Source organism: Dermacentor silvarum, chromosome 1 (assembly GCF_013339745.2).
Source record: "Dermacentor silvarum isolate Dsil-2018 chromosome 1, BIME_Dsil_1.4, whole genome shotgun sequence".
In the NCBI taxonomy this organism is placed as follows: Eukaryota; Metazoa; Arthropoda; class Arachnida; order Ixodida; family Ixodidae; genus Dermacentor; species Dermacentor silvarum.
This window is the reverse complement of record NC_051154.1, coordinates 242,233,856-242,248,242: the sequence shown is the minus strand read 5'-3', so window position 1 is coordinate 242,248,242 and position 14,387 is coordinate 242,233,856. Positions and strand designations below refer to the sequence as shown.

Here is a 14,387-nt window from a genome sequence, read left to right as displayed (position 1 = left end):
AATTTGTGTCGAGGCCCGAATCCGCGCCGACACATTAGCGATCGCTGGATGCAGTCGTCTGTAACTTTTATGCAACCTTAAGATAATCGCACTTCACATTCTTTTCTTTCTTTTAATTATAATTACTTTTACTTCGTTTGCGTATGCAGTACTTCGCCATTTTTCTTCGTTGCCTGCGGTGTCTTTTGCTATATCGCAGGGTACGCAAACGTGAGCGGGCACGAATGCTTAGTTTAGTTCGCCTTGCGTCCGGCTGCTGCAACAAAAGCACACAAACGCAGAAAAAGCATTCAACGCTTGTACGCTGCCTCCCCTCGGGCCGTATGGTATGACCCGCCTGCCGCACTGTGACGAGCACCTTTTGGACAAGGCGAACGATGTCAGAACATTCACTAAAGTAAACAGCAGCTGATAATTAAGTTTACCCAGATGCATTAGGTCAGATGTCGGGTGTAAAACCCGTCATAGGTGCTCATGTGACCGTGTCTTTAACAGCAAAATGTGTGCCCATAGCAATGGCTAGAACACTCCCGTGGAGAACAAAAATAAAGGAACACCGGATGACGGTGTGTCCTTTCTGCCTCCCATCATAAACGTTAACGATGGCTTGATATTTTGATGGCCATTCCACGGCGTGCTTTTTTTTTTTTTTTTGAGCAGGGCATGGCCATGGCAGCCTTCATGTTTTGTTTATCGATCCCTCTTACTAGGAATGCTGTCAGCTATCAGTCAGCGTTATTTTTTCTTATCTCACCCGCTTTAAAGACGTGAGCCATATCTTTTTTCGGAGCAAGAAATATATTGAAAGATTTGACAGCTAATGATATTGTTCTACAGCCTATTCCATTTTTTCTCGGAGATGGTATCGGTGGCTACGTAAAAAGATCGTGTTATCCTTGGCTTTGTTCAATTTTATTACTTACCTAGAGAATAATGGCGCTAGAGATTTTTTTCAGTAATGCAGATAATATATACCAGAATTGTCCTATCTTTTATACTGTATTGCCTAGTTCACGAACCGTATGTATTCAGAAAAGAGCCATCAAAGATCGCAGGTCTCGAAAACTTTCGTTCGTGTTATTCTATTACAAAAATGAAGCATTATCTGCGTTCCTTACGTGGTCGGCGCCGCTGCCAATCTCTGTTCGTTGATATCGGAAGAGTAGTAAAAATGTCGTGGCTCTACTGCCAAGATGGTGTAGCCTTAGCGGTACTAGGTAAGAAATAACCGGTCGCAGCATCACCCATTTTCTCGAGCATATCAGACCGCGTACTCGACTGCAGCGTCCAAGCCCCTGACGTATTATTAAACATTGTGCAGGCCGTAGACGCCGACCAAGCTGGCGGACCCAACAGTCAGGTCCGCTACCAAATAGTGCACGGGGACCCTGACAACAACTTCACCATCGACGAGGTCAAGGGCCGCATCAAGCCTAGGTTGCCGCTGGACTTCGAGCGGATCGCGCAACCCAGGGGTGATGTCCGAACGTTTAACCTTCTCGTTCGCGCCTACGACATGGGCAGACCGTCGCTCTCGAGCAACGTCACTGTAGTCGTCTACGTGCAAGACGTCAACGACCACGCGCCCGAGTTCCCCACAGACTTCGTGTCCAAGGCCATTCCAGAAGACATCCAGGAAGGCACAGCCGTGGTCCGGGTGCTCGCTGAGGACCGCGATCACTCGCCCAGTAACAGCAAGGTTGTCTACCGAATTCAGAATGGCGCACAGGATAAGTTCGTCATCGACGCCCTGACAGGTGTCATCTCTGTGGCGCCCGGTGCCAACATGGACCCGGATAGGACGTTTCCGAAGTCAATACTCTACAGCCTTCAGATCCTGGCTCTCGACGGTGGCCTCGGGGAGCAGCAGAAGTCTTCGATGGTTACCGTCAACATCTCCATCATCGACGTCAACAACAAGGCACCCAGGTTCGAGGAACCTGGCGCCGTGAACCTAGTGGAGAACAGCGTTCCGGGTCATACTGTGGCCGTGGTTCGCGCCACCGACCAGGACGATCGGCCCATGCTCAGGTACTCGTTGTGTCATGGAACTGCCAGCGAGGCACGGAACGAAGATGGCGGCCTCGTAAGCGAATTCGATGCTGAGCAGAGCTTCGAGATCAACAACATCGAAGGAAAAGTCATGGTCAAGTCTAACATTGACCGGGAGGTGACGGAGTCCATAAAGCTGTGCGTCAAAGTCGAGGACATGGCCGCGGCAACACCTGGGCAAACGGCGACAGGTGAGTGTTGTAAGGCTGCTTACCAAGTGGTACGGATACGCCTCGCTTGAGAAAATCAGTCCTAGTGTTGCTTCACAAACAAAGAAGGATAAAGCAACCTTTACTTTGGTTGTATGGAGCGTAATAATCAGCAGGGTGTGTTTTACCACTGACGCTAATTGCTGATGCCAATTTTTTTTGGTAGTTTACAAGCAATGGTCCCCAGCATAATACGCATTTTTTATATAGATCTAAATGAAATTTCGCGCCTGATTATGTGCTCGAACAAATAGTTCCGAATTTCATCATGAAGGCCATGAGTCAATTATAAGAAACTGAGCTGTGGTCTACAACTCAGTCTGCAGTTAACAGAATAATGTTTACATTTATGATACAACCGAAAATAGACGTAAATTAGCTGCAGCATATACAGTATGGCTACGGATAAGTACGCAGTCAAAATTTTGTGAAGCCGTGCTTCTTAAGTCATTCAGTTCACGGTATACGTTTGTTAGGGCGCTGGTATCACATCATTTGCTCATGTCGCTTCTTTCATTGCGATAGCAATTATATGGACACTTCAAGCGGATTTCTGCTGTCGGCGTCGCCGTCGCCGCGAGGTTCCGTATAAAGTCCAAGGGCGATAAAATCGTCGCCGCGCGCCGTATGCTGTATGTGCGAGTGAAAGCGCGCGAGGGACGTGCGCTTTCACGGAGAGCGAACGCACGGCGGAGAGCAAACGCGACGTCTTCCGTCGTGCGAAAGGCCGTGGCGGGATGGGAGGGAGGGAGGGGAGGCGACGTTTAGCTGCGGCACCAAACGCGTATCTTGCGACCGGGTGCAAGGGGGACTGGTGACTCAATCTCCCAAGCGAAAGGAGGAAAGCGGGAAGGCAGCGCAGGAGGAAGGGGTTGCGACTTCTACTCTGCCAGCAATTGCGTACTTGTACTTCGCGCAGCGTATCTTGAAAGCGATATCCACACGGCTCTTACCTTTGTATGCGCTGTGCTTTCACCGCTCAGTTTCCGTTGAAGCGATAGCCCGCACGAACCTTAGCTCGTTGCAGCCGCCGCGATCTATTCATGTTTGCTGGTGCGCGCTGACACCATGCTTGTTAATTCAGTTAGTAAGCGAATGTGTCCAAGTTTATGCAGCCGATAAAACTACTATTCTTACTCCGTATAGCTCTCTACTAATTTGCTATCGCAATGGATGCTTCGCCTTTCAGGCGAAACTGCGACTTTTTTCTCACGCCATTGTTTACAAGAGACGAACTGGTATTTACTGCACGTGTCGCTTTTATTGCAGCAACACTTACTGTCAACGTAGTCGACGTCAACGACAACAGACCAAGCTTCAAGAAATCTTTCTACCGCCAAACAGTCACTGAAAACTCAATGGTTGGCGCACCAATCGTCACCGCCAGAGCGATAGATGCAGACAAGAACAGGACGGTATATTATTCCTTGGAAGGGAGGATGGAATACCTCGCACTAATAGGAATTGACCGCAAAACAGGTACGGGTTGTCTTCTGTTATTTCTCACCTGATTCAATATATAACTAACGCTCAAACGAGCTGCACAGCCAATAAGGATGAGTCAACCGAACTGCTCGGGGATCGTAATGAACTGGATGAGATAATGAGAGTTTTTGCTTGTACAATAGGAATTATGTAGGGTAGGGGCAGAAAATGTTGAAACTACAAGCAAATGTGATGCTGTCCCGTCTTAAAACACATTTATTCCAAGAGTCCGCACAACCTAAATTTTACACAAGCTAGGTGGGGTGTCCCATAACTTGCAAGTGAAGTGTCTTAACAGCTAGTGCGGCAAGAAAAGGGCTTATATCTGAAGTACGTAAGTTTTATGCACACAATACACAACAATGTAGTAAAGGCAACAAATGTCTGATTTTATCCTGTTCAGACACGTTGTACGCAACATTTCTGTATGCGACTTGTTCCTGCCAATGCTCTCCAGTAGGAAAAAATTAAGCACCATTCAGCTGGGGGTATTGAACCCTCTGCTTACCCAATACAACTCCAGTTCACTTCATACTGCAGAGAATTGCTACACACGACCACATCACTAAAGACACTACCATGTTTGCAAGCCGCATTCTTTCTGCAGTGGTGAAGAAACCGTTTTCGTAATGCCTGCAACCAATAATCAGCATTTATTAGTAATGAATAATTATTATTAATAATAAAAAAACGCGACATGACTGTTTAGTAAAGCGAAATATAATGACGAGGACTCACTAGAAAATGCACGAAGGGTTATCTCACGACCCTTAAGTTACTTCAGCGATGTCTGCAGTACCTTGAAATAAGATTATGTAACATTGAAATATTTATTAACGATGCACAATAAATTGTACCTGAAGGTGTCATTATCAGTCGCCCCGTTCAAGAAGTAATCAAAGTAACGATTCTGAGCCCCGCGTTGACAAAGTATTTCGTTCGCGCTAATTGTTATGGACTGGCTCCTAAACTACACATCAAGTTGTTCGCTATCATAATTGGCCGTAGGCTTCCTTTAGGGAACTGTTCTTGGGTGCTCTTCGCCTCTTGTCAGCCAATTAGATAAGAAAAAAAACCTGTCAAGGTAGGCAATTCTTATCGCTTTGAAAGCAAACATTCTTCTTCTTTGTGGGGTTTTACGTGCCAAAACCAGTTCTGATTATCAGGCACGCCGTAGTGGAGGGCTCCGGATTAATTTTGACCACCTGGGGCTCTTTAAAGTGCACTACAACGCAAGCACACGGGTGTTTTTGCATTTTCGCCTCCATCGAAATGCGGCCGCCGCGGCCGGGATTCGATCAAAAGCCACCTTCTATACACGGGGAGAGTGTTTCATTGGGCTGTTCAAACAACGTTGCGGTCACCGCCCGATGCTTGCGTCGGCGGTTAAGTAAATGTAACGTTAGGAGATTGGAATAAAAACAGATTCAAATAGTGTTACGCTATAGGGCGCCAAGACGTGTGCTTCCTTTGGTACAGCAGTGCGCTGTCTTATACGGGCTCTGTGAGCAAAGTGATTCCAGACGTATATGCAGATGTACACTAAGAAAATTTCACTGAAATTTTCCAAGATGCTTTCGCGCATCTAAAGAAGCGACTCGCTACAGAATGCCGCACTTTATTTGCGGGAACCGTAGAGCAGGCATATAAACTAAGAGGCTTCCAGTCGAGTCCAATTTTGAGGAATACATATTGCCACGAGCCACACGCAAAAAAAAAAAAAAAAAAAAAAACATACACTTCTCGGAATCATGACCGCCTATCTTCCATATTCATAGGCGAGGTGACCGTGGCAGACAAGATCGACCGTGAGGCATATGGCTGGATAAACGTGACGCTCAAGGCGACCGACTCGGGCGTGCCCCCATTGTCCGGAGCCACCGAGCTACAGATACAGGTGCTGGATGAGAACGACAACAACCCCATCTTCCGGCCTGGCCCCTCCGAGTTTGCTGTCTCGGAGGACGCCCCTGTGGGTTCCTCAGTGGCAGCCGTGCAGGCGGTAGACGCCGACGTCGGCGAGTACGGCCGCATCACATACGCCTTGGACGCTGCCGGCACCGACGGAAAGTTCAAGATTGACCGAGACACGGTGAGTGTACGGCCGCCTACGCCATTTATTGTCTCGCCAGTTTATGCGTTCTATAGCCTCGCTGGCATTCGTAAATGCACTCACATTCTTAATCAGGTGTCACGACATCTCATTCCCACCTCTTCAGCTCTTCTCCAATCAACCTGACGATTTAGTCTTGTATCCTCGCTACATGTCACGGTGACACAGTCGGAAAGCTTCACCGTAAGGTGCAAGAATAAAATGAAGTTAGCTTTTTTTTCCCCCCTGAAGCTAGAATTCAGAGATTTGTTTGACGAGCGCTTTCTGTTTAAATATTTCGGTTCTCATTCTTAGACAAGCTAAAACCTGCTCGTTTCTGTCCCGTTTGGCTGTTGTACTGACTTTTAATTTTTTTTTGACAACGTGTAGAATGGAATCGCGTTCACTATAGAAAACAACAAAAGGAAACAAACAAATAAAAACGCTGCATAATAGTTCTAGTACAAATGACCATTCTTGTTTTATAATTAAGTGATGCTATCTTCTCCATACAGGGTGTGATTACGGTTACTATGCCTTTGGACCGAGAAGAAACTTCTTCATACTCGCTGATCGTTCAAGCATGGGACAACTACGAAGCCGGATTTGGGACGGACGAGAGCAGGAGAACATTTAAGCAGGTAAAGAAATAACAATCTTCCTGAGGTTGAAATAGTCTGTCTTTCAGTTTTTTTTCGACAATTCGTAATTTGATTACTAAATTTCTCAATTCAAATTATTTGTATAGTGTGATGTTATATTAACTTGTACGCCGTCGATATATAGACAGCAGTGAAAATGTCTAGTAAAAAAATCAGAAAATTTCGGCGTAAGGTATGCGAGGTCTATTTCATAGGGGCATGGCGTCATAATGTACACAATATCAACGAGTAATCTACACTGAAGATTTTGATGACATAGTACCTAACCTAAGACGTCCCACGGCGTTTACACTACTTTACACACTAGAGGTGGTAGATGATCTCTTAAAGGGCCCCTAAACCACCCAGAGGTCGACATTTAGTTCTGGTGTTTCAGTTGTGCAGGAGTCTACGACGAACACGTAGCCGCGAGAATTTTTTGAAATGGTGCCGTAATAGCGGAGTTACACGCGTTTGATGATTGAAAAACGGCCCTCGCTCGTTTCTCCTTTTCCTTCGCTATACTCTCCTCGTAGGCTGGTTTCTCCTCCTCGCCGAGTGCTGCTCCAAATGTCACGTGACATACTTCATCGCCAACGCGCTTCTCAAAGCACCTCCCACTTCCGGTTAAGGCTCTTCCACGCTAGCGGCAAATATACCGACGGCGAACCGGCCTCCCGTGCCCTAGAACGTCTGCCACGCGAGAGGTGTCCAAAGTAGACGGTATAGTTCGGCCGGCGCACCGCTATCAACGGACCAATCGACGACTGCGAAGCTGCGCGCCTCCGCCACCGGCGACGAAAACATCGGCTGCAGCTTCTGTTTCGAGCAAAATAATGTTTCTTAGATAAAGTGATGCGTAAACTGTACTTTTTATAAAGAACGATATCCACTGTCAAACGTTAAACATGAACTCGAGAGCTCCGATACTTGTCGAGCAGCTGCAGCCGTGCACGGCTACCGGCGGGAGACGACCGGCTCGCTCGGCTGTGCTCGCATCGCAGCCGATGGCGCCGCTAATATAAGCGTGTTTTCTTCTTCGTGTACAGTTATTGCGAAGAGCGATAACAACGGTAAGAAAATATTGCGGCTTGTGAGCGACGGTAATTCATTCCGAAGCACCGTCCGTTTTAGCTTTGAAGTGAGCCGGAAAAGGCCTAGCGACGATATCGGCGCCGTCGAGCGATCGGCGGCGGTGGCGGTGAGACTTCCGCACAAATGGGTCCCGGTCTCATCCTCTCTACGGCAAGGAAATCTCGCCGTTCGCGAGGAAAACCACCGTGGAACGGCGGCCCGTGAACGGCAAACGGCATGCAGCGAGTTACCGTGCCGGTAACGGGGACGTGGACTCAGCGCTTCTCGGCTACCCGCTGTTACTGCGGTGCCGGCCCGTGTTCATGCGAAGCGTGCCGCTATAGACCCTGTGTTGCGCGCTCGTCTAGAAAGGCCAACACTGTCGCACTCTGTTCGCGCAGCTAATCAGACCGCTAAGCACGACTGTGTTGGAACGCGAGCGATTTGGCACTTGCGTTGCGGGCTGTAATTACCGATTCGCAAGGGCGCACAAGCGAGCAACACGACAAAATAGCAGGGAGTGCGCGTACCTGCTAGCAGACAAACCGGAAGTCGTAGGTTCTTGTTCGACCAATGGCCATCGTCCCCGACGCTGACATCACCAGATTCACCCTGCTGACATCGTGACGACCGCTGGGGATACCGGAAAGGCCACGAGAGGAGGACTGCATTGTTTTTTTTTGATTTTGTGGCGCGCCCGCGGCGCGTAGCGCTGCAACGTTTGGCATCGTTGATCGTGACAGCATTCTGAACTCGATGCGCGTGTATACTTGAAATGTTCAAAAATACCTGAGGTGGTTTAGGAGCCCTTTAAAGGAGGCATAAGTAGCAAATCATTGAGTGGCTTTCGAATTGAGTCCCTAAATACTGTTAAAGGACACATTTAACTACATCTCTGAAGTTCTCAACACCATTGCGTAACTACAAGAGTAGTCGTATTGCTAGTTATTTGTAGAAGCGTTCATATAATGAAATACATTTTTTTGTGTGTGTATGTGTTGTCGCTGCATGTAGTGTCTCTTTAACCATCGGCATTGTCATGGAAAATTGAGGAACTTTTCATCCTTCTCTGAATTTCATCGGCTAAGTGTCCATTAAATGCCGCGTCTTATCATTTGTTTCGTATTTGTGGCTGCAGATTAGTATACGTGTACTGGACGTGAACGACGAGGCACCAGTGTTCGTGCGCCAGACGCATTGTGCCGAGGTCACGGAGTTCATTCGCATTCACGAAACGGTGTTCCTGGCTTCAGCCATGGACGCTGACGACCCGACGACGCCGAACGCCAGGATAGTGTTCACCATTCAGGCCGGATACGAAGCCGGTAAGTGAATGCGGCCACGGTTAGTAAGTGTCGCTCGTAGCGCGAGGGGTTTTATGTTGATGATGAAGTCGTATAGATAACACTGCTTTAAGTTCGACTAGTAAACGATCCCTAGTTTGTATACACGACACTGTGGTTCACTTTGACAACAAAGCAACATGCACTGTAACACACGTACAAAGAAAAGACACAGGACAAGGCGCTGCGTTGTCTCCGACTTTTGTGTGTGTGTGTGTGTGTGTGTGTGTGTGTGTGTGTGTGTGTGTGTGTGTGTGTGTGTGTGTGTGTGTGTGTGTGTGTGTGTGCGTGTGCGTGCGTGCGCGCGCGTTTGTCCATACGTTCGTGCAATGTCGAAAAAGCGCTCGTCGCAGTTGGCTTCTCCACATAAAGTGTCCTTGTGGGGAGAAGCACGCTTTACAAGATCAGATTCTTTCGATGAAGATGGCCTACGTATTTTATTGGAATTATTTATGCGTGTGGATAACAGAGATCGCGCCAGGACAGAATGTTCCGTTTTCACAATACACATGTGTAGCGGATAGAGTTTCAACTGTATTATCAGTGCTGTGTCTAGCTGCATTTTCACGAGCTGCAGCTGTTTAGGGCGTAAACATGAGGCTCATCATTTTAGACTTGAAATTAGAAATAATCTTCAAGCGCATCATCCACTTCACCGAGCAGTGCCTAGGTTGTAGTTCTACGTTGTAATGCTAAATACTGCAAATGGTGCAGTACAGGCGGAACAGGCAGTTTCACCGTCACACGCGGTGCTTGAGGCGCATTTCGAAAGCCATCCATGCCTCTGAAGTGAACTGAAATAAATCTGTGAAATGTGTTCGTTACTGGTGGCTTTCCCACAGCAACGGTTAACATGAGGAGAAGCCTGCTTCAGTGATCTTTTCTGTAAAAGGCAATCGCTGAACTTTGGAAGTACTAATGCGTAACCACCGCGATGGCTTCGTGGCTGTCACATCCTGCTGCTGAGCCGGCGATCGCGACTTCGATGCTCGGCCCTGTTCCTTTGGAGAGAAGGGATAACCATTTGTGCATTGAGGTTCATTTGCATGTTAAGAAACGATAGTGATCAAAATTATTCGAGATTCCTCCCCTGCGACGTCCCCCAACAGCGTCTTGTGCAGCTTTGGAAGAATCCGCCAGTTATTAAATTATTATCGCCTATGTCGGTAAACTTCAATTGTATATATAATGGCAGCGCTATAGGTCGTTGTTAATACATGAACATACATACTCCAAGGAATATCAGACGCTATTGACCTTGGGCCCTCGCAATTACCCGATCATCGCTCAACCGACTGCGCTATCGCGCCATCTGTTGCCTGCCTGCATGTGCTAAAGTGATGAAAGGAAGCACACAAGAAACTTCCATGCGTAACTATCAGCTCTAATTTCAATCAGCTCCTGAATTTCATTCTTAACTTAAGGAACCACCGGGTGATCTCAACTAGAGCCTTAGGATTAAGCTCTTATTCAACTTACATCTTTCTGTTCGTGAGCTATAATTTTAGGATACGCGCGGATACACGTACCAAGAGTAGTCATGTTTTTCCCAGTTTTCATCAGTTATTAAGTAGCAGCTTCTATATTAATTAGATACACGCCGGAACATTAGTCGAAGCAGTGCTTTTCGCCTGCTGCGCTAAATTTTTGCGGCCATTCTCCGTGCACAGATCTGTTCGAGGTGGAGTCCCTGCCAGACAACACAGCCCGTGTGTCGACGCGCTTCTCGCTCCGGGGTCGTGTGGGCAACGCAACCGTGGTGCTGCGGGCGCAGGACCAGGGCCTGCCGCCGCGCTCATCGGTGCAGATGTTCAGCGTCTGCGTATCCGACGTCAACGACCACAGCCCGGTGTTCGTCAGGCCGCCGCAGAACCACACCATTCGGATTCCCGAGGTGAGCACAACCTCCTGACAGGCTTGTGTCGCCGTGTAAAAACTCCAGCATGGACTCGTGTAATATCAAAAAATTACCTGTTTCACTTCTTACTTTTGAGCTCCATTGCGAACCAGTAGTGTATGTCACAGATGCACCGTGCCTTCACTCACAGTTTCACCACCTATTGCACTTAACGTGCAGTACATTGAATCGCTAAGGTAACGTACATCTCTTACTTTGGAAACGTGAAACGTGGCGTTAGCAAAGAGAGAGAGAGAGAGAGAGAGAGAGAGAGAGAGAGAGCTGATAATATATACATGCCTAACCCATCATTAACATAAGGAGTTGAACAAGGGAGCTCTCTTAGGTGTGGCGTTATCGGCTCATGCTACAATACTGACACGCGTTCTTGTTTATCCTTTTGTCAGGGACTGCATTTCACTATTCAACAACTTAAAATGATCGCTCAGCGCAAGACGCGCCTGCATGATGGGAACTTACTCGAATGTTATCGTTGATTGTATCGATTGCGTATTTTCTTCTCGAACCTAGAGTAATCAGATTGTATGCGCGACACGAATTGCGTAGTATACTTTCTGGAAGTCACGCGGGCACCAGCGATTTGGAGCGTTCGACGAGTCATGTATAAAAGCCGACGCGCTTGACTCGCAGATCACATTTCGACGATCGCCCACTGTGCTCGCCGCTATCGTTGTGCTTGGAGTGTCACTTGCTTTTGTGGGCACATGTTCGCTCAATAAAAAGTTAGTTTCGTGATTCACAGTTTTGCTATTGTGCTCTTCACCGTCACCACAACGCGACAATATGAAAGATGGTATCGAAACATTGCATATTTATTAGATAGTGAAACGTCAACTCGCGCATTGCAGGGGGGGGGGGGGGGGGTGTTGCAACACTCAAGAGGCACTGGACCCGTTGATTGTTGTCGTTTGAAAGGCGTAAGCGCTCTTTGCATCGCCCTGTGACAGCGAACCAAAATAATGATATGTGTGTATCACTAAACGAACGTGGAGAGAATAGAAATTGCACAGAAACACACTACAGGACCAACGCAGTCCTGCTATTTTTATGTTTCTTTGTGCTTTTCGCGCGAGCTTTGCGTGAGCAAGCAGGTCAGTATGAATCAAATTTCCCAAATAAAGCTGCTGTAACTAAAATTAACCGAATACTGAAGTTCACTTTCCAATAGAAGAATCAATTGATTTCCACCAACGACCAAGGACACGCGTGAAATTGACGGAGTCTCGGTACTGTGTTTTTCGCCAGAATGCGACCCTGGGCACTGTGGTGGTGGAAGTGGGCGCGGAGGACAGCGATTTCGGGGCGAACGCTGAGGTGCGCTACCGGCTGAAGGACCTACCCAACGGCCACTGGAAGACATTCCGGCTCGACGAGCGCACCGGTGTCATTACACTGAGACAGACACTGGACCGCGAGACGCAGAAGGTGTACGAGGTGCGTTTCTTCTTGCTATCTTGTGCAATGGCCACAGTGCGTGTATTCTTGTGCGTTTCATATTGGCTGAGTTTAACGTCCCAAATCAACACCGGAGCTATAAGGGACGTCGTAGTGGGGGATTAATTCTGGATTAATTCTCGACCACTAGGGATTCTTTAACGCGCACGCAAAGCACGGTACATTAGCTTCGTGCATGCATTTTCTATTGGAATGCGGCTGCCGCGGCCGGGAATCGAACCCACGACATCGTGTTCAGCAGTAGAATGCCATAGACAGTGAGCCTTCCATGCACCGCGATTCTCTTCTTTTTGGTTGTTTTTTAAATTATAACGCGCCAATAAATTCCAATAGTAAGTCAAGTGTAGAATGAATAAGGCAAGAGGGGTAAGTCAGTAACGAAACAATGTTACCATGAACCCCAAAACGTTCCAGAACCAGCACACATTACTCTCGTTTCTAATGATTCTTCGGGGACGACAATGCCTGATTATTAAAATTTCTGTCGTATACGCAGCTCCGTGTTGAAGCCTACGATTTGGGACAGCCGACGTCTTTATCGAGTGACCTGGACCTGACTGTGTTCGTGACCGATGTCAACGACTATGCACCGGAATTCACTGAAGATGTCGTGAGGAATTCTCTTTCATTCTTTCTGGGGGAGGGAAAAGGAGAGGCTTAGCGGTTTTAGTATTAATAGGGGAAATTCTTAGCGCGATCTTTGCATAAGTTCATAAATGTCAAACGTTGTAGAAATCTTGCAAGGTTTCCTGAAGTTAGACAGATGCCCTGGCTTGACTTTTGTGCCATTTTCTTAAAGGCTTACGCTTGAAAAATAAAGAAAGCCATTGGGCGTAGTGTTGTGTGTTGCTGCTGAGTGGATTGCAAGCGCAGATTACACTAAAAACTTCAGTTTTTTTACTGGAAAACTGTTGCAAATTGTATAATAAGGAAAGACTGCTATTAATTTGTTCAGATTTACTGGTTATTAATGGCCTCAAAAAGACAGGAAGGCTCAGCAGATGCATGGAAAATAATTCTCCGTATTTTGCCTCTGCCACAGCACCAGCTCACATTCACAGAGAATTTGAAGCCAGGAGTGGAAACGTACAAACTAATCAGCACGATCGACAGAGACGATGACCTTAGCATCCTGAAGCCAATACCGTGCTACTACATAGTCGGTAAGTTGTGCATTTGTTGATTTCTGTACTACATAGTCGGTAAGTTGTGTTTACACAGGTCTGCGAAGTGATAAAGATCTACGAGAACGTTGCGTCATTTGCGAAGCTATATATATATATATATATATATATATATATATATATATATACAGTCCAGTCAGATTAATGTGACCACCACGTACTTTCGACGTCGACGTTAAATAAACAATGATAGAAGGCAGGTGGCAGCGCAGTGCAGTTGAGCGTATATAAAGGGTGTGTGAGGGCTTCGGAAAACATTGCAATCGTTGGAGTAATGCAGAAACGGGGCGATTTATCCGACCTCCGAAAGGGCATGATCATTGGCTTTCGGGCCAAGGGTGGAAACATTTCCGCAACGGCCAAGTTTGTGAACTGTTCGCGCGCCGCCGTGGTAAATGTATACCGTGCATAGCAAAATATTACTGTCCCAAATCAGCGATGTGGCAAATGTGGTGCAGCACGGGCCATAGATGACAGAGGTAACGACGGCTGCAGAGATGCGTTCGGGCGAATAGACGTGCTACCGTTGAGCAACCGACCGCCCAGATGAACCAAGGGGCTACCAACAGTGTCTCCCAAACTACTGTTCAGCGAACGTTGCTGTGTCTGGGCCTGCTGACTGCTGTTCATCGGCAATGAAGGCTGGAATTTGCACGCCAGTAGCGCCACTGGACGTCCACTGAGTGGCGACAGGTGGCATTTTCCGATGAATCACGTTTTATGCTCCATCGGACAGATGGACGTTGGCGTATACGGCGTGAAACCTCTGAAAGCAAACACCCTGCAACCATTACCGGAAGGGTCCAGGCTGGACCCTTCAATCGGGACAATCGGGACAATCGCGCCATGGATCCTCAACCGCGTAATCTAGTGCAGCTGGCCACGGCACTGGAGTCAAGATGGCTCGACGTCCCAGTAACACCTTCAGGAAGCT

The 14,387-nt window shown here is 47.5% G+C and overlaps 1 protein-coding gene across 2 annotated transcripts in view; it reads left to right on the top strand.

Moving 5' to 3' along the window:
• Nucleotides 1–14,387, top strand: part of LOC119437010 (cadherin-23) — a 157,307-nt gene that overhangs the window by 121,125 nt on the left and 21,795 nt on the right. For both annotated transcript variants that reach the window (XM_037704071.2, XM_037704070.2), the window contains exons 17-25: nt 1,322–2,243; nt 3,531–3,740; nt 5,525–5,838; nt 6,354–6,479; nt 8,692–8,878; nt 10,567–10,790; nt 12,060–12,248; nt 12,766–12,879; nt 13,312–13,432. In XM_037704071.2, coding sequence (XP_037559999.1) covers nt 1,322–2,243; nt 3,531–3,740; nt 5,525–5,838; nt 6,354–6,479; nt 8,692–8,878; nt 10,567–10,790; nt 12,060–12,248; nt 12,766–12,879; nt 13,312–13,432 — 2,407 coding nt within the window. The remainder of the gene's footprint in view (nt 1–1,321; nt 2,244–3,530; nt 3,741–5,524; nt 5,839–6,353; nt 6,480–8,691; nt 8,879–10,566; nt 10,791–12,059; nt 12,249–12,765; nt 12,880–13,311; nt 13,433–14,387) is intronic.